At 34.7% G+C, this 19,748-nt stretch overlaps 2 protein-coding genes and 1 pseudogene across 2 annotated transcripts; 1 reads left to right on the forward strand and 2 right to left on the reverse strand.

Annotated features, from left to right (window-relative positions):
* Positions 1–2,206: 2,206 nt before the first annotated feature.
* LOC110426212 (SNF2 domain-containing protein / helicase domain-containing protein / F-box family protein) lies at positions 2,207–10,208 on the reverse strand. The gene is made up of 9 exons (XM_021441387.2): positions 9,582–10,208; positions 5,351–7,969; positions 5,038–5,251; positions 4,664–4,951; positions 4,514–4,573; positions 4,294–4,424; positions 3,506–3,620; positions 2,948–3,095; positions 2,207–2,653 (listed from the first exon to the last, which is right to left on the reverse strand). The coding sequence occupies exons 1-8, from the start codon at positions 10,046–10,048 to the stop codon at positions 2,949–2,951; spliced, it is 4,041 nt and encodes a 1,346-aa protein (XP_021297062.1). The 5' UTR covers positions 10,049–10,208; the 3' UTR covers positions 2,207–2,653; position 2,948.
* Positions 10,209–11,007: 799 nt separating this feature from the next.
* Positions 11,008–14,108, forward strand: LOC110426235 (reactive oxygen species modulator-like protein). The gene is made up of 3 exons (XM_021441411.2): positions 11,008–11,172; positions 12,363–12,400; positions 13,781–14,108. Exons 1-3 carry the CDS (start codon positions 11,100–11,102, stop codon positions 13,892–13,894), a joined length of 225 nt encoding a protein of 74 aa, XP_021297086.1. The 5' UTR covers positions 11,008–11,099; the 3' UTR covers positions 13,895–14,108.
* A 1,139-nt stretch (positions 14,109–15,247) lies between these two features.
* LOC110426378 (ATPase family AAA domain-containing protein FIGL1 pseudogene) lies at positions 15,248–16,948 on the reverse strand (annotated as a pseudogene).
* Between the last annotated feature and the right edge of the window lie 2,800 nt (positions 16,949–19,748).

The following is a 19,748-nucleotide window of genomic DNA, read 5'->3' on the forward strand; positions in this document are numbered from 1 at the left end:
CCGCCCAACCGACCGCCACCATTGGTTATTCTAACCGACCGAAAACAACATTACATTATATGCGGTTTGATCGATTATATTGTAATAAGTTTTGATCGATTTTTGATCAAAACTGAACCGAAATCGACAAAATCGACCGTCACACACCCCTAGGCCTTATACCCTTTTTGAAGAAAGCCTGAAATTAATCTAATAGCGAAATCAAGATTTCGCATTCTTGGGGACGAAAATAATGTCTATAAAACTCTCATACTAGAAGTTTAATGCTTAACAAAAATAGAAAGTAATTTAAATGAAAAAAAATCATATAAAAATTACACTAAATAACTCTATTTACTTGCTAATACAAAAAAAAAAACTTTTTTTAATAATTATTATATACTAAGATTGGACATTTCACTAAACAAAAAAATTTATTGTAAAAGTAAAACTATCAAATTCTACAAAAAAAAAATAGTATGAAATTTTAAAACTTTTGAGAGATGGGTTCTTCTAGCCTCTCATTCATCCCTAGTTGAAGCATTAATTTTTTTAAATTGGAATTGAAATAAAGGAAAGAAAAAGAATTACCACTAGCTTAACAGAAATAAACATTTATTTGAATTGTCTTTAATAGTTCAAAAACCTTTTCAAGTATGTTGCTTTCATTTTTTACCTTAAGCAAATACCATATTGTTATATAAACGATTAAATAGTGAAATTACATTAAAAAAATTCGAGTTAGAATTATAACATTGTATTGGAAAGATAATAAATTTGAAGCTAGAATTTACTTAAACGGTAAAATTCACCATTATTCTTAATTTAAACTCTCTTTTGGATTGAATGCTAACAATTCATTCAAATGTGGAATTCTATCGGTAGCTTTTTCAATTTCAAGCTTTCTAATTCATTGTCTCTTAACTCTTTAGAATGCGGCTTGCCAATGCCAATACCTAATTATCTCTTAATTCATTGTCCTGACGCTTAGGATGAATACTTTGACAACAAAAAGGAGTCCACTGTTATTTTTAATCAAGACTGGAATCTTTGATCGTGAATTAATAGCATTATTTATATTCATTCGACGAGTATCTAGTTCAATAATTGATGTATGACTTTAAATTTAAAATTCATGTTCGAATTTTCGTTTTTCGAATAAAAAATAAAATTATGGTTATCAATAGACTTGTAACTTCCGAAGAGAAATCTGAGCATATGAATGAAAGGATTGCACATAAGAGCTTGGATCCCATTTGGCAACAATTGTCTTACTTTCCAGTACACTGTTGCATGTAGTTTTGTAAAGACTTGAAATCTGATCCCAAGCTTCCTTTGCAGTCTTCACCGAGGCAACGCGAGGCAACCACTCTTCTGACAGAGAAGCTAAAATGGCGAGTAACACGAGCTGGTCTTGGCGATTCTACAGCTCATAGTCTGTATCTCTCGAGCCTGAGCACATCTTCCAACTTGGGAGTGGAGCAGGACAAGGCTTGGAGCCATCGACATAGCCTATAAGACCATAGCCACAGAGGAGAGCCTCGAACTGTGCTCGCCAACCACTGTAGTTCGTCGTTGTTAGCTTCACCGAGAGTAGAGCAGCAGAATTGATGTGAATCAGGCCGTTATCAAAGTATGTTGTGCCTGGGATTATGTTTGCAGGACCTTTATCTGCTGCCATTGACAGAGCCAAGAACAACGCTTTTTCCTTGCTATGATACCTTTTAACAAATTTGTTAAGTGAAGCATTCATCAGAGTACATTATATATATGTTACAGGATAAGGATATATACAGATATTAAATTCGACATTAATAATATATTCATTAACCTAATTATTCATGGATTTAAATAAATGTGATTCGTTATTAATGCAAGCATGAATCTAATTATTCATGAATTTATATGAATATTACATCTTTTACACAATATAAATGTATCTACGTAATCTAATAAAAAAAACAAAAAAAAAAAAACAGTCAAAGTACCTAATCAGTCCCTGTATCCATTCATTTTTTCCAATTTAGTACCAATCAGTCCCTGTACCCATTGTGCTTCTGCCTTTGGCAATGGAGGGTGGTTACTTAATTTCCCTCAGAAACACCAAGAAAAATAATTAAGGAATAATAGGGAAATAAACCAACAGTGCATGATAGAAAGGAAGATGGGTAGATGATAATAGAATGTTTTGAGTACAGAAATAAACATAGAAATAATGGAATTGATATACCGCAATAAAGGGAGCATTGGGATTAACTCAAAAAATAATGAGTGGCAGATAATTCAATACTATTTCCCAGAGTTAAATTATACACAAAAAATTACCTAAAACAACCTAGAGCATTAACAAGCTGAACAAATGATCCTATTTGATCTCTGGGAATTAGCAGCATTCGGGGAGGTATTAAAACGACAAAATGAACATGGTTAATTTTAGCATGTTTTGCCTAACAAAAAATTCAATCTAATCTTTTCCTAAGTACAATTGCAATGAATTCTGCTGTGGTATCTGCTATTTAATTTGCTCCTTTGCACTGTAAGATCGATTCATGTTGTGTGACAAAGCTGCATTAAACTTGTAGAACAGTCACAGGAATCACCACCGAGTCGTGTCCTGAAGTTGAATTGAAGCTGATGATCATGGTGCCTTCATTACCCTTTTTGAAGAACAGCCCTGGACATAGATCACGCCACAAAAATCAGTTCAATCATGTTTTGTCTCCCACAATAGTTACAGAACATCTCCCATAGGTTAAGACAGCAAAATTTTCTAGATTAAAATGAGAATGAAGGATTTGCAAAACTAAGCGAAGCATTAATTTCTTTTAATTGGAATTGAAGTAAACGGAAAGAAAAAGAATTGCCACCATGTTAGCAGAAACTCGTGTTGTTTCGAGTAATACGAGCTATGTAAACCAAGAAAAGCAAAGGCTGCAATTGCATGATAAATTAATGTAAATACACAAACCTTATGACACTGAATTTCTATGCACAAAGCTAAGTCGAGCCAAATAATTACTCTCGGCAAAGTCATGTAGTGTCCGACGAGTGCGTGATCCTTCACGGTCAGGTCTCTGACACTCTTCTTTCAAAAATTTCCTACATGCATCAGCATCCTGAAAAGAAGCAAACAGAGGGTTTGTTAACGATTGAATTGAATTCAGGACAATTCTAGAATTAGCTAAGAGGAATTTCACACACACACATAAAGGAGGTACATAAAAGTCAAAGACCCTCACAGAATCCAGACATAGATGATCCTCCAGATTAAATTTTAAAACAACAGAGAATACTAGTGGCCATTGAAATCAAACAACATATACACAACTACTAAAAGGGAGCCAAACTCTCTCTCTCATGGATCCATCAAGACAAACAAACTCACAAAGAGATCAACTTAGCTGGGGCGACAGGTAAATATTTACTGCAATGACATTCTCACGCTACAACTGTATAGTGCACAATAATGTTGCCATAAATTATCAAGTCATTGTCTTGACAAGGGAAGTTAGAGCAAGAGCTACACCTGTAAGAATTCCAACATTTGCTCTTCAATTGTACCACTCATGGCTAAAGTCTCCACATGAATTGGACGAGTAGCACCCATCCGATGTGCACGGCTAATGACTTGTTCCTCCATGCTGATAAGGTTTCAAGCGTAAACAATGCCATCAGTAGATAATAAAATATAATTTTTTCATAAATGAAAATAGGAAGCAAAAGGTGTGGCCTTATGGTAAAACATATTTCTAAACTGATTTTCTGACCAGAAGATCAGGGCACAAGCTCCCAACAGTGGATGGAGAGGCATAAGACTCATGCCCATTAATCTTTAGACATCACTTTCCGTAGTACTGTACCATCAGTGAGGTTGGGGACAGAATATGGCTCAGTGTGGCATAGTGTGAAGAATGCTTCCAACAGGTTTGATAGCCAGATGGTCAAGGTTTGAGCCATACAACAGTGGATGGTGGACACGATAATCAGTTTGTCCACTGTCGTACCTCAGTGAGGTAGGGGTAAGGCTGTGGCTTAACCCTTTCCAGAGCACTTATGTTCCTTGCGGAAGGCCATAATGGTTCATTTTCTGGAGGCTCTCTGTCTAAGCCTATCCTAGCATTGATTCCTTAGCAGTTAGTGGTAATGGTTATACCCAGGATGGGTTGCCACAATCAGCCATACCTCACTGGCCCTTTTTACTTAAAAAAAAAAATTAAAGAAAGAAAATGCAGCAAGTAGTATTTGTTTGGAAGAACAAAACCAATGCATAAGCTGTTAGGTGGGAACCCAAAAAATATTTGTTAGTAAAATTACCTTCTGTCCCAGATTGGCTCCATCAAAAACACATGAGAAACAAAACTCAAATCAAGACCCAAAGCGGCACTCCCATCCATCAAAAGAGCCATGCAGCTATCATCATACTGGAACAAGGCCAGCGACTTCATCTGAATAAGTGGAAATTAATTAACTTAAGGATTGCACAAACAGGAAAACAAAAGTAGTAGTTAGAAAAAGGATAAGAGAAGACAAGTACCTTGTTGCTAGAATGCATTGGACTATACATACCAGCAAACTTGATACCAGCAAAAGTCAGCTGCCAAAGAAAAAAAGCCATCCATCTATCATTTGTAAAAGAAAAATAAAAAAGGGCACTCATGCCTAATTAAAGGCAAATTACATCTACCTGCTGCTCGATAACATGTATATGCTCTAGAAATTGAGAAAATATCAGAACTTTCTCTGGAAGTGTCTTGTATGACTCCTTGCCCAGTCTAGAGCAATTCTGCAGCAAAGGCACACCCATATTGCTCCTCTGTGATGGCCAAAGTAACTTATCAATGTCCTTGGCATCATTGTCCTCATCCATAGAGCAACGGATCTCTTTATTAACCTCCTGCAATGCCTTCAGCCTCTCCACAAGATAAGCAACTTTACTGCTAGAGGTTGATTGCCAATCAGGATTCCAGTCATCCTAAGAACCACAAAAATGTGTATTTAGAATGATGCATATAGCTTAAAAATTAAAATACAAAATGATAAAATCAAGAACCAACCTACCTGTTTATATGAAGGTTGTAACTCAATAAGATCTTTTGGGACAGGCCACTTAGGATTTGGATTTTCTGGGCGTGCTAATGTTTCTGGAGTCTGCATCTCATATAAGCGACCACAGCCAGGTAGGGTACACATTTTGCTGTCCAAACCAACACAATCAAGGCACAAAAGATGCCTACATGGGGTGACAATGGGTAGGCGGCACCATTCATTGCATCTATATCAGAAGACAAAAAGACATAAACCTTTCATCTGAATATCTTCTAGGTAAAGGCTGAAACAAAAGCCAGAAAGAAACTCAAAAGCAAATTATTACCTCTGACAATTACCACCATAAAGGAGGTTATATTTAATAACAGCATATTCTTCTGACGAAAGATCCAGACCATTTTCAACTAAAATATCCATTGTTTCTTGTATATCTTCACCTGCTTCTGTTACTTTTATATGCCCGGCCACACAACAAGACAGCCTGACATTTCTGATTGTTGTACTTCGAAACTTCCACTGCTTAGGATTCAGTAAACTTTCAACGTGAGAAGGATCATTCCAGTCAGCCATTAGAATATTGCGCCGGACTGTAACTACCAATTCATTGTAACTTCTTGCATGTTCATGAGTGAATTTTACAAATGTCACCTTCCTGATGCACGGAGGAATAGTTTGCAAATCTATCTTTCTTGCACTAATCATGCATCTATGGAGCAACTGCAATAAACGTGACCGACCCTCTTCCATTTTGGCTTCAAATGGTTTGAGAATGCCAGCTTCCCATGACTTTTGGTTCTGACCATAAGCTTCCTCATGAAGGAACTTAAGTAATGGTTGAAGATGTGACAGTTGACTATTGGGTGTGTTAGGAGTGGGCGTTCCTGTTAGTAACCAACGACTAGAAGCAGTCAATGAAATGGCCATCTGTAATTTGTTGGTTAAATTAAGACTCGAGCCAAGGGTGTGCCCTTCATCTAAGATGACCCTAAACCAATGCACTTGCATCAGTGCACTTCTCTTACGGGGACCCCACTCTGCACTTAAACGATTAAAAGTAGTAATAACAATGTCATAGTCCCAAGCCAGACTGTGAACAGGAGGCTTTCTTTGATCAGTCCAGACATAAAGCTGCAACTGACCAGGCCTTACATGTTTCTGGATTTGTGTTTTCCAATGATCAACTAGATTTGATGGAACAACAACTAATGTTGCTCTTGATAAATATAACCTCACAGAATCTAATGGCTCACAGAGAGCAATTCTAAGAGCAGCCAAATCAAAAGCCAAGTTCTCAAGAGTCCGTGGATAATACCACCTGCTAATTCCCTTTTCTACTTTCTTTATAAGACCAAATGCTTGGAATATCTTATGGAACCCAGTTGCATCTTCAGCGACACCAGTACCTAATATTGGACTTGACAAACCAACTGTTTCCATCTCGAAGAGCCTCTCTGGAGAAAGTTTAGCTAACCAAATTAAGGCTTTCTTTGTTTTAGAATTTATCACAGTATAGTGCTCCTTAAGCACACTGATAAAAAATGACACATTTTCCTCCTTTCCAGCAGCAGTTCCTTTGGTGAAAAATCCCGGCAGGTATGTTATGGACTCATGATTATCCCATGCTTCTTCTGGATCAGTACAGCTCTGACGAGCAGGGTCAGTGTTCATGCTACAAAACCATGCTACCTTAGCATCAGCTATACTTGAGTCCGCAAGTTTCCTCCACTTGTGACAGGCATCACACTGAACCCAAGTTTCATTACACACAATACAACCAGCAGTAGCCTTCCCAGACCTCATGCAACCATCTAACACTCCATAGGATAAACCAACTTGCTTTCCCCAATAGACATGGCTTGATCGATTCCTTATATGTGCATTCTTGTCAACTGCTTTTCCCTTACATGAAGCAGACAATCCATCGTAAGCATAAAGAAGATTTTTCCTGATGTGACCCAAATTCCTTGGGGATCGAACCACCCATGTTACCGGCTCAAAGTATGAAGCTGACGGTGAGTTGATTCTTCGATCAAAACAAGAATCATTAAATTCTGCACTTCTCTCACCTGGATCCATCAACCTGGCCCTTTTAAGTAAAGAATGATTTGTTTCCTCCTTGAGACTAAACTTTCCTAAAGATGATTGTACCCTGAGAGCATTCTGACTCATAGTCCTTTTTCCCAAAATCATATTATTGCAGGTGAATTCATCACCTCTAAGCTCATAATAACCACATTTATCATTACCATTGTGTGTGCACCATATAATTTGAACACCCTCTGGTGGATCAGCCATTGTTCCTTGCGTTTTCAGAATAAGTGAAAGAGCAGTTATAGTCTTGCCCAAGCCAGGTTCATCACAGAACATTCCTCCGCGAAAATCTCTGATAGTGGGAGCCATGCCAGTAACTATACTGCCAGAAACACTATTAACATAGAAGGGAAACCCATCTTCTGTTGAAAGTTCCATGAACAAAGGATGATGTAAAACCTCAGCGCTCCGCTCACGTCTTAACATCCATTCAACTGCTGCCTGCTGATGAGGGAAAAGTTTAAGTTTCATACATGGCATTATCAATGCAGCCAAAGACCTTAGATGACGACAGGTTGCTGCTACCCTGGTAAGACCCATAGGGTCAAGTGTGGCTAGAATATTAATCAGGATATCATCAGCTAAGTCCCAAATGCCAGAAGTATGAGTGTCCTCAGCTGGTTGTACTCTAGAAGAATCAGCCATTCCCTTATTTATTACACTAGGCAAGCTCTTAAATATGTCATGAAGCTCAAATAGCCTTTTATTAGAAGGGTCAACGCCATTACAATGCAACTTGCATCCTAAAACATGACAATCAGAAACACTCCAGATGCTCCTTACATTTCCATGAGCATCTATACCAATCTCTGTTCCATTATTGAGCATCAAACTTCTCTCCTTCCAATCACAGCTGAAAAAGCAAACTCCTTTAGAAGGGGAATAAAGGAAATATTGATGCAAATTTAAGGAAAAAAAAAAGCCTATTTACCTTGTGAAATCTACAACAAAAAGGCTACTTGCACAATGGATCCACAATTAAAATTTAGTTTCTTGGTGCATAAAAACAACACTAGTTTGTTGAGAAAACCATGCAAATAAAAAATTGTTATACGCAGTAGGAAACTACCCATTCAGCGATGTTGTGTGCTTTGCTTATAGCAAAAAGTACAGAATAAAAAAGGTTTCCTGTTCAAGAAATTCTAGAATTAACATTTAAAATAAACGATATGACCTACCACAATTCAGATATCTGTCAGTTTATAGCCATTCCTCGTCAGCCACAGATTGGTATAAAAGAAATGTTGCAGTTAACCAATAGAACAAATGTGAGATTGAGCACTTGTAATTCAATGGTGCACAAATGCAACTCACAATTGAGAATAAGGGTGAAAAGAAATCCCAATTCCTAAATAATAACAGTCAAGCAAGCTATCACAATATCATTTCATTAGAACCAATGAACGATATAAAGAGGAGCTTTTATTCCAATTCTAGCTTGCATACATCAGCATCATCACTACCTTCAATTTCCTTGTCATAATCAATTAATGAACTTTTACTTATAAAATTGCAATCCAGCATCCACAACAAGACTCTAGCATCCTAACTAGAGTTACTCGGAATGTGGATTAATACAGTTCACAACCGGATTGCAATATGCCACTTATCTAAAATATGGTATGATGAGGGTAGTATTCTTTAATTCACTTAATAGGAGTGTCTTTTAGCCTAAAGTTGCTTTTTAGTTAATTTTAAAATCCTCTGAATTCCTGTTAGTAAAAAGTTTAAAACATTAAAATCTCTTAATTACCCTCTGTTTGAAAAGTTAAAAACATAAAGATTCTTTTGGTTCACAGTTGGTTAAAAAGTTAAAAGCCCTAAGTTACTTTGCACCACTTCTCTTCCCTCACACCTGTTCCTGGCAGCAGCATCTTCTCCCTTCCCAAAAGACAATACAATTTCAGCCTATCATCGCTGTCTTCCTTGGTTCCTCTACCTCTTCCTTCTAGAGATTTCTTCTTTCATTCATTCTTCTTGATATTTGTGATTGGATCGCATGTTTCACCATTCCAGATCACAAACAATCCACGAATGCTATCATGCAAACCAATTAGTAAATCATAGGGGTTTTGGTGAATTCTGGTAACTCTGATCCTAACTTCCGGTAAAAGTTATTGTGAAAGCATTTCCTAACAATTTCACAAATACAGAACAGCTGATCTTGTAGCTATAGTAAAAGGTTCTGCCTTGCTGGTCTTGCCTGTTGCTTTTCACTTTGTTTTGGTTTCACTTTGTTAAAAGTTGCTAAAAAAAAGTTAAAAGAGAATTCTATACTTGATTAAAAGGGCGCAAATAATTAAATATGCATTCATATGTAGTCATTACTCTTCCTTAGAAAAGTAAAATCATCCATAAATTTTAATCTTTAATTATTCCAAAATCCTGCTATTTAAGTTTAACAGCATCTACATTGCTACTAAATTAATAAACTTGCTTTTAAAAAGAATTGAAAACGAAAATACCTTAAGTGCCTAAACAAGGAACCAGCAACCGAACCGGACCGAGGAAACTGCCAACCGGACCATAGCTCAATCGGCAAATAAACATCCACAAGCACAACCGCCCTCGCCTCCTCCTCCTCTCCACTCTCCTCCACTCTCAGAACCCTAGCGTAGATCTTCACGCACTTATGAACCACCAATGCATGAAACTGATGCACCACACTCATACTCCCATTCACCATCCCAATCCTCCTCCTCCCACCTTTCTTCCTCGAGCTCCCCGCATTATAGTGATTCGAAGCGTCGCCGTTTCGTATCACGGAAAGAACGAAGCCGTTTTGGGACCGGAAGCAAATGTTGCCGTCGTTGTCGGTGGTGAGGTGGCAAGGAGTGGAGAAGGGGATGGTCGTGGTAACGGATTGGGAAGGAACCGCGAGGACCGTACAAAGGTAACCGCAGAGTTTGTGATCGGGTACGGTCTCGTCCATTGGATGCAGCTTCGAATCTTTTAGGGTTTTAAATTCGAATTTAAATTTTAAGGTTTCATTGGATTTTTCTCCTCGCGGAAGGAGAAAGAAAGATCGAAGACGAAGAAGGAACGAATTTGTTTGGAGGCGGTTTTTTTTTGGAGAGGAGGAGTTTGTTTAGACTTTAGATTGGGTGAGCTGAGGTGGGTCCAGGGGTTTTATTATGGTGGTTTAAGGTGTAGGGTTTAATGTTGGTATCGGTTGTTTTCGTCACCGTTGCCGGTTGGTTGTTAATATCAATGTTCTAGCTTTATGCTTTGGTTTTTGTCCTTCGATGGTTTTTCACTTTCCAGTTTGAGCCCGTGGATATGATTGAGGTTTGCTGGGTGCCATAGATCCAACGGCTTGAACGGTCAAACCAAAATTAACACGTGATTTTGAAAACAGGTGGTCTGGACAATTGCAAAGAAGGGAATTTATTTTTCTTTAAATAATTAAAAATTTTATATAAATTTTTTTAATTTTTATTACGTTTTAATTAAACGTATATAAATTGTATTGAATATATTAAAAAATAAATATTAATTTAAACTTTTTAAATAGTTTAAAATTTTATATAAATATCATGTTATTTTTTCACTTTTTTATATATTTTATGGATAAATTTTGTTTTTGTAAAGGTTTAAACTGTTAATTTTTTAAACTGTGAATATAAAAAAATAAATTAATTTTTTAAATTAAAAATATTTTGATAATTTTATTGAGTGAAATTCATAATGTTATATGACGAAAAATTTATCTGTCAAAAATTATTAATCGATCTAATATTATTAAAAAATAGAAAAAAATACAGAAAATATAAGTAAATTTTATCCTTAAATTTTATATATATATTTTTTAAAAAATTGACGTTTAAGTTTTTTTGAGTGCATATAAATATTTAACCTTAAAAAAAAAACCAAAACTATTTGAAAGGTAAAAGCACTTGACAAAATACATACAAAGCAACACCCAACCGAACTCACAAAACCTAAGAGAACTTAACGAAGAACAAGGAAGACCTGATACTGACATGGCAAGAGACAGCTGCTTGGCTCGCGTCACTGCCGGTGCCGCCGTAGGAGGTGCTGTTGGCGGCGCCGTCGGTAAGTTTCCTATTCTTCCACTACTCGATAGAACCGTAAACCTCATTGCTCTGTTTTTAGTTACTGAAAAATAGAAAAAAACAATGTTAAATTTGTTTCAATTAGATTAATAATAATTATTATTACTACTATCTTTTTTTAAAATATTTCCGAAATCATGAAATTATATGTTGTTTGTTTAATTTAGTGATTCTGGAACTGAAATATATATAAATTTCTGAACTTTAGGGTTTTTGAACAAATAATTATTATTTTCATAGTATTTTTTTGCTTTTTTGGATTATAGATTTGTCTGATTCTATTTTCTTGCATTGATAATTTGCAAAGAAAATTATTATTTTTTAGTATTACTCTTACTATTTTTTCTCAAGAAAAGAGAAAATAAATAAATAAAGGCTGATATTCAAGGTGTTAATTTGGTACTAATGTAAAAAGTTGCTTCTTTCTTAACTTTTTTTTTTTGTTACCAAACCGAGAATACGTTGTACTTCAATTTCCGGTTAGCTAATTCCTTGTTTTGATTTTGTTTTCTTTTACATGGTTAAATTTTTTTATTTGTTATAAGGTTTCAACTTTATGTTTTGCTAATAATTGATAAAATTAGAAAATTAGCTGCCTTGTTGAATGTTGTTGTTGAGTAGTTAAGACTAAGTGGGGTAGAATCTAGTTCATAGAAAGTATGGTTCAATCAGTAGATAGAGGTGATATATTGAAACTCTATATGGAGTTTATGTGGCTTGACCTGTTCCCTCAGTATAATCAGGAGTAAATTAAGAACATAATTAAAAGAAAAAAATTGGTTAGAATGTGTGTTTGTTGTTAAGGGTTTAGAACCGTACCACATGTAATGAATATGTGTATTATTTACAAGAGGTACTATTTTTTTTACTCGAGTATATTTGGCATTATTCAAGGATAGTGTCCTGTGAATCTCTAAAGAGGATAGAAAGATGGGGATGAATGATTAGGGGGGGATTCAGATTACTCTTTTTAATATAACAACGTTCTATTTTTATGTCTAAAGAGGCACTGTCTGAGGATAATGTGCAGTATTCTTTTGCTGGATCAGTCAGTTTTGACACAATTTTGTTAATATTTTGATGCATTGTGTTTTGATACACAGCTTTATTTCTGTTTTTTTATATCTGGGATTGTAAATAAACTTAATTTATGTACTTGCGTTTGTGCAGGTGCTGTTTATGGGACTTATGAGGCTATTAGATATAAGGTAAAGTCCATTGTTTACTTTTCTTTTAAAAGATGAAACCATGTTGATTCTTTGTTGGCTTTTTTAATTATTGTGTGTAACTTACCAACTTATTTACAAAAAGTGATGAAACTTCTATGCATATATGGTCAATATTTCTGTAAACCTGACTAAGAGATATGCTCTGTCTTGCTGTTTTTACTTCTTCCATGGTAACAGAGGTGGTTAGAATAAAGATGAGTTTGTCAACAGTTTCAAATTCTATCGCCTTTGGCATTGCTGTTTTGCTCTCAATTCTGATTAAGTTGTTCTTCATGTGCATTGAGGGAGGTCCATTAACTTAGACTCTAGAATTAAATAATGTTATCTTCATATGGCATCTCGTTGATTGTTGAGGAATTACAAATAATTTCATACATGTAGAAGGAATAAAAAGGGAGTAATGAAGACCAAAACTGGTACAATCAACTCCAACTATTTATGGTTAAGGCTTAGCTTATTTGTTTAGGGTTAAATATGACTGAGTTGCCTAGGTGTCATATACTGATTACCATCTCGCTTTATTCTAACTGAAAGCGTTTGTGTATGAGCTGACGCTATAGCTTTTCCTACCCTTTCTGCACTTCTTCCACCTTGGAAGCCTTCGGCTTCTTCACTGCAGATAAGGGGGAATTTCTCTCTTGTTTTTCAATGTGGGTTCTTGTTTTTTCAAAAAAAAATGAACTGAGTTGCCTAATTTATGGACGAGTATTTTGGTAATTATATTGTATTTGGAATAGGCCAGATTATTGGATGGGCGTATATTTTCTTTTTCTAACATTAGACTTTTGTCACATATAACTTGAGGATATAAGAATTTAAAATTTGTAAATAAGACAGCAATCTATTAATTTGAGTTACAGAGGCAATTTTCGTTAAATTGTGGGTTGGGGGTGGTTTGATATGATTTTGAGGAGATTTTGAAGATGGTTTACATTTAGAGTAAAGCTCAGGGATTGATAGAAGAATTCTAGACAAATGCATGATTGAAATTGTTTACTTCCGTAGTAGCATCTTTATTTGAAAGAAAGCTTGCTTTTCTTCTAAGCAAAACAATCGTAAGAACATTACTTCTTTCTCCTTGGTTTCATCTACTTCACCCTTCCCAACAGTCATACGGCTCCTTAGTGATATAGGGTCTCAGTGGTTCAGGAAAAGAACTGTCCTTCAGTAGCATTATAAAGCCACTCCATAATTTGGATTTTTAAGGATGGCATTGGCGCATTTAATGAATTCCCACTTATTTGTTGAAATACTAAAATATTGACGAGTTGAGGCTGGTGTCATCCTTTTTGTATGTATCCATTTATGCATGCAGAATTTATTCTTGCATGTCATTATTCATATGTTGGGGCTGTGCAGGTTCCAGGAATGCTGAAGATCAGATATATTGGGCAGACCACTCTAGGCAGCGCAGCAATTTTCGGTCTTTTCTTGGGCGCAGGGAGCTTGATTCATTGCGGGAAGTCATACTAACCATTCTTTAGTTGTGTTTAAACCCTGAGATTGTATTCTCAGGATTGTGTTAGCTTTAGAAAGGTGTATAACAGTTTATAAGCCTCGGTTTTTTCTTTGAGTTTGTCTCTCTAGCCTTAGTGTGGGTGAAAATTTGAAAATATATGACTTCAATTTGAGGATGTGACAAAATATTTTTGCTTTACCATTTTGTTTCTCTCTCATAAAAGCAAAAGTTGCAGAGAAAATGCTCTATTCTGCCTTTCTTCTCTGTCAAAACTTATTATGACAACAATGGAAACATTTGCCAAAGACCCTTTGTGCCCAGATGATGACAATTGCATGTATATACTTGATAGTCCTAATATACATTAGAAAATCTTATAATAAAAAGAAAGTGCTTCAATATTTAGCGCCTAATTTTGTCCATTAGGTTTAATAAAGAAAATTTAGTGATGGAACTGCTTAGTGTTATTGACAGCTGTCATGTGGCACACGTATGCCAAATGTCAAATTCCGTGTGGCCAAAATCCTTTGATTTCAAAAGGCTGCCAAAGCATCACATGGCACCATTGGTGAAGGTTTTACAACGTACTTTTTCTGTAGAGGAACTCTCAATGGTCCAGCTTTGCATAATGTAAGTCTTTGCTCTTATATGCTAAAGATAAACTATAATGTTATGTAGACAGATTTTGTACAGTGAAGTTTTCCTTCCTCAGATCCTCTCATTGTCTTTTGTTTGCTTCATTTTCTTTAAAGATTGATTGCACCTTGATTTTAACACAAGACCTCGAAGATCTAGCATTTTACTAGTTTTATCATTATCGAATTCCAAGAATTGGATAAAATCAAAAGTTAAGGTAATACAAATGAGAATGTTTTTTGGGGTGGCATACAAGGTTTGGAAGGTTCTAAGTTTGTGTCTCAGTTTGTTTCATAATTGCAAATGATATTGCTCATTCTCTTCCAAGCTGAAAATGTTAATTAATATCGACTACTCAATCGTTAAGTGTGTTTGATTCCATGTTCAATCATGTTTATTTATGATTAAGTCTTGTGTATATATCTTGTATAAGTTCATATGTGAAAATCTAGTTCATATATTTGTTCATAGTCATATCGAATTCAAGACTGATGAGATGAGAAAAAGAAAAAAAAAAGCCTCAAACTCCATATTAAGAGAAAGAAAAACATGCAATTGTTGTATGCCATTTATGTAAATTAAGCTAACTTTCATGAAAAAAAAAATTAAAAAGGGTTAAATAGAGAGGTATATCAGCTGTGGCCGATGGCCACCCTTCCTACCAAAAGATTATTGAAAAAGGCTTAGAACATAATGTAAATTTGAAGTTGCAAAATGGATGCAGAAAGGACCTAAACCAACATGCTCCCAAATTTTGCATTCCATTCAACATATGCAACAAGTTCTTGCTTGGAAACAGAAGGCCTCACTTCTTTCAAAGCATTTTTGAAATCCTTGAAAGAAACCGGCCTCAAATCCTCAGGCTTCAATTCGCAAATACCTTTTCCATTGTTAGCTTCCTTAATTGCTTCCCTTATTGGACCCATCATAGCTTCCTGGACTAAGTTTTTCATGTCTGATCCTGAATATCCATCAGTTAAGTTGCATATGAGATCAAGGTCTTGTTTTTCAAGTATGTTTCCACCATTTTTGCCCATTGTGTTAAGAACAATGTGTGATCTGGCTTCAGAAGTAGGCAAGGGAATGTAAAGTCTCTTGTTAAGTCGCCTACGCGCTGCTTCATCAAGATCTTGAGGCCTATTTGTTGCTCCAATGACTATGATTTGCTCACTTCCAGAATCAATGCCTTCCATTTCGACCAAAAATTGTGTTTTAAGTCGCCTGATGGATTCATGCTCAGTGATTGATGACCGCTTAAAGAGAAGAGAGTCTATCTCATCAAGGAAAATAACAGAAGGTTGTAAATGACGAGCAACCCCAAAGAGTGTTCTAACAAGCTTTTCACCATCACCAAGCCACTTGCTTACCAATGAAACAGTAGATATGTTGAAAAATGTTGCTTTCATTTCTCCCGCTAAGGCTTTTCCAATCATTGTTTTACCTGTTCCTGGTGGACCAAAAAGGAGAACTCCTTTTCTTACTGAACAGACACCTTGAAATATTTTCGGATTTAGTATAGGCCACAAAACAGTTTCATGCACACAATTTTTAGCATGCTCAAGCCCTGCAATATCATCCCACTTGACAATGGTGTCTTGATCTATAATCTCAGACACAATTTGCTGGATTAGCTTAGGTTCCAAATGGTCAAGTCTTTCTGGAAGCTTATTGTTGGAACCATATAACGTTTCCAAGGCTCTCTTTTTTGTTGGCATTGCTGATGATGTGCTAGCAACATTTGTTCCTGGCTTGGTGAGATTCAGTATATATTCCATAGTTTGTGCGCTAGAAGGAAAATCTATATGATATGGTTCAATCTTACTACAAGAAGGAAGAGGTGTAGCTTGGTTTTGTTGAGGAATACTAAAAGGATGGGTGATTGCAGCCTTTTTCTGCGGATGAACACTTGGAGGAGGAAAAGCAGCTTGGTATGGTCGATGAAGATAATTGAGAGAAGGAACTCCAGGTGCATTAGTCATTGGAGAACTATTTAAGCTAAAAGAAGGAAGCCTAGCTTGATTTTGCTGAGGAATAATATTGGGGTAAGGAAGTGCACCTTGATTAATACCTAAAGGGGGTGGAACTTGGCTTGGTCGATTGATAAGTGAAAGCAAAGCAGATTGGTTTGATCCTAATATAGCATTAGACCCCATAATATCATTGACCACACCCTTGGCTTTCCTTAGAGAATCCAACACTTCTAAAACAACCGATTGAATCTCACAGCTCTGATTCGACAAAGGAACAACCTTAGAAGGACATATAGTAGTACCCAAAGCCAATGCCAACAGTGATGCATGAGAAGATTGCACCTTTGACAATAATTCTTGACTTTTTTCAGCACATAACGAAAGGGATGAGAGAAGTGAATATGCTTGTTGTTTTGTCAAGGTCTTCTTCTCAGTGGATGAATTGTTTCCATTAAAATCCATATTTTCTTCTTTCAAAACAACTGCAAAAGAGTTTAAATGTATCAAATATAATAAGTTCATGATTGACACTTAACTCTTATTTTACCCCCAAACTAATCAAAAACCTAAAAAAATAAATAAAAAATCAACCCCAAGTAATACGTTCATACAATAATAGATTTGCATAATAATAGAGAATATCTTAATCCTAGATTATCCTATATCCATAGAAAAAACTTGAAGAAGAAACAAAGAAGATATCAGTGAGCAAACTTGCTAAGAGAAAAGAAGGAACACATGCCTAGCAAGAAGGAGAACAAAGAAGAGATTATCCTCTAAGTAATCTGGCACTTGTTTCGCTTTGCTTGATTGCCGAAGAGAGGAGAAATGTGTGCAAGGATTTAACAAAGGAAGGCTATAAAAGCCAGCTTCAAAGCGTGGCTGTGGATGTCTTCTCCTACTGAAATCAATATGGAGAATTGTTGAATACAACTTCAAAGTTGGATTTCTTCTCCTTTTATAATACAAATAGGTTATAACTTTTACCCTTCAAGTCATTTTGGTGTATGATTTCATAAGTAAGTTTCCATACAAAACAAAAAAAATTAAATTCAAAGGAATCAAAATTTAATTCAAAATGTCAAGTTGGTAGAAACAAAATTCATTTTGAGTTTGATTTTTATCATTAAATCATCATGTTTGGTATAAAAAATCGGTTACTTATGTGGTAGGATTCTTATATTAGGTAAGTGAGCAATAAACCATGCGGTGGCAATCTCGTTTATGGTAAGTGGTCAGTATCTTACCTGGCGGTGATTTATATCATTAAGAACTGTTATAATTTTTCAACAGAATTGCATGAAACAATGTTTTCGTCAAATAAAATGATTTACAAAATTAAATATGAACTATTGTAATTATTTTTATATCGTGTTAAAATATTCTTTTCGTCGAACTCCAAAGTATATTACTATTTATATATGATTTTATATATCAAATATCATAAGTTCATGATTACACTTATCATTTATGTCACCCCAAACCAATCAAAAATCGAAAATAAATAAATAATCAACCCAAATTAATATGTTCATATAATAATAGATTTGCATACAAGGAAAAAGTAATGGAGAATATCTTAATCCTAGATTATCCTAGCCATAGAGAAAGCTTGAAGAAGAAACAAAGAAGATATAAGTGAGCAAACTTGCTTAGAGAAAACAACACATGCTTAGCAAGAAGAAAGAGAACACAAAAGAGATTATCCTCAAAGTAATTTTGCACTTGTTTTGCTTTGCTTGATTGCCAAAAGGAGGAAAATTGTGTTGCAAGGATTAATAAAGAAAGGCTTAAAAATCCAACTTCAAAGCCTAGTTGTGAAAGTCTTCTCCTAGTGAAGTTAATGCAGAGAAGTGTTGAATACCACTTCAATGTTGGATTTCTTCCCCTTTTATAATACATATAGATTGTAACTTTTAGTGTTTTTTTTACCCTTAAAGTCATTTTGGTTTACGATTTCATAAGTAAGTTTGCATACAAAAAGAAAATAAACACTAAATTAAAGAGAATCAAAATTTAACCTAAAATATCAAGTTGGTAGAGAAAATCTATTTTAAGTTTGATTTGATTATTAAATCATCATGTCTGGTAAGAAATCGGAAGCTTACATAATAGTAATCTTGTATGTGGTAAATGACCGGTAAACTATCAGGTGGCAATCTCATATTTGGTAAGTAGTCAATATCTTATCTGGCAATAATTTATATCATTGAGAAGTGATATAATTTTTAACAGAATTGTTGAAATAATGTTTTCGTCAAATGTAATGATTTATGAAATTAAATATGAACAATAATAATTGTTTTTATATCGTATTAAAATATTCTTCTCGTCTAACTCTAAAATATATTAAATACTACTTTTTATGTTTATATATTACTTTTTTCTTAACATATTTATCATTATTATGATAACTCTAATTTCATTTTCTCATTTGAAGTTTTTTAGAGTAACTTATACCTTTTTAATATACATTAAATACTACTCTCTTCACGCCATTTTGTTTGTCTCTGTTAACCTTTTTAATCAAATAGCTTCAACTTTGACTATTATCTTTTAAAATATTATATGAAATTAAATTTAAAAAGAAAATGTTTTGAAAAGTTTGAAGTTCAAATTTGTAATTTTTTTTTAATTTTATGGTTTTATGATTTTGTTAAAAATAATGATCAAACTTGAATTTGTTAGATAAAAAAATCAATCAGAGACAAACATGATAGGATGGAGAGAGTAAAAATTGCTTTACATACTCATAAATATATTTTTCATATTTGTTAATTCAATAATTTTAGCATATCTTACTCAATAAATGTTATTTTACAACTTATTGTCTTGAAACATCGAAACAATGGATTTTTTTATTATTACTAGTATAATATCATTATTTATAAAAAAAATAACATTTAATTCCTATAGACTTAAATCTAAATTTCATATTATTATGCTTTTTATACATTTAAGATTGTTAATCTAATTCTTATATTAGACTAAGACCTTGTGTCATGGATCTCTATCAATAAAAAATAGGAGTAATCTTCAGCTAATAGATAAGAACATTCCTCCACTTAATAGACATGTCTTTTGAGTTAGATATGTGACCCCTAACAAATGATGTCAAAACCTACCCAACTCTTCACTAAGGTAAAACCCTCTTATGAGAGATATTAAGATTGAGGTAAAGTCGCCATTAAAGTAGATTCCTCTCCTCAATATATGAAAAAGCCAATGCAATGAAAATCTCAAATCCAAAAGAGATGAGATG

This window comes from Theobroma umbraticum, unplaced genomic scaffold (assembly GCF_002168275.2).
Source record: "Theobroma umbraticum cultivar Fairchild unplaced genomic scaffold, ASM216827v3 scaffold_55.0, whole genome shotgun sequence".
NCBI classification, from domain to species: Eukaryota; Viridiplantae; Streptophyta; class Magnoliopsida; order Malvales; family Malvaceae; genus Theobroma; species Theobroma umbraticum.

Bases quoted from the DNA above. Each gene is read 5' to 3' on its own strand.
- LOC110426212 (XM_021441387.2), bottom strand. From the start codon at position 10,048: ATGGACGAGACCGTACCCGATCACAAACTCTGCGGTTACCTTTGTACG. The intron at 5,252-5,350 runs GTAATAATTTGC...CTTCTGATATAG, and splicing joins TATGGTGGTAATTGTCAGAG to ATGCAATGAATGGTGCCGCC. The intron at 4,574-4,663 runs GTAGATGTAATT...TTTCTTTGGCAG, and splicing joins TACATGTTATCGAGCAGCAG to CTGACTTTTGCTGGTATCAA.
- LOC110426235 (XM_021441411.2), top strand. From the start codon at position 11,100: ATGGCAAGAGACAGCTGCTTGGCTCGCGTCACTGCCGGTGCCGCCGTA. The intron at 11,173-12,362 runs GTAAGTTTCCTA...GCGTTTGTGCAG, and splicing joins TGCTGTTGGCGGCGCCGTCG to GTGCTGTTTATGGGACTTAT. The intron at 12,401-13,780 runs GTAAAGTCCATT...GGGGCTGTGCAG, and splicing joins ATGAGGCTATTAGATATAAG to GTTCCAGGAATGCTGAAGAT.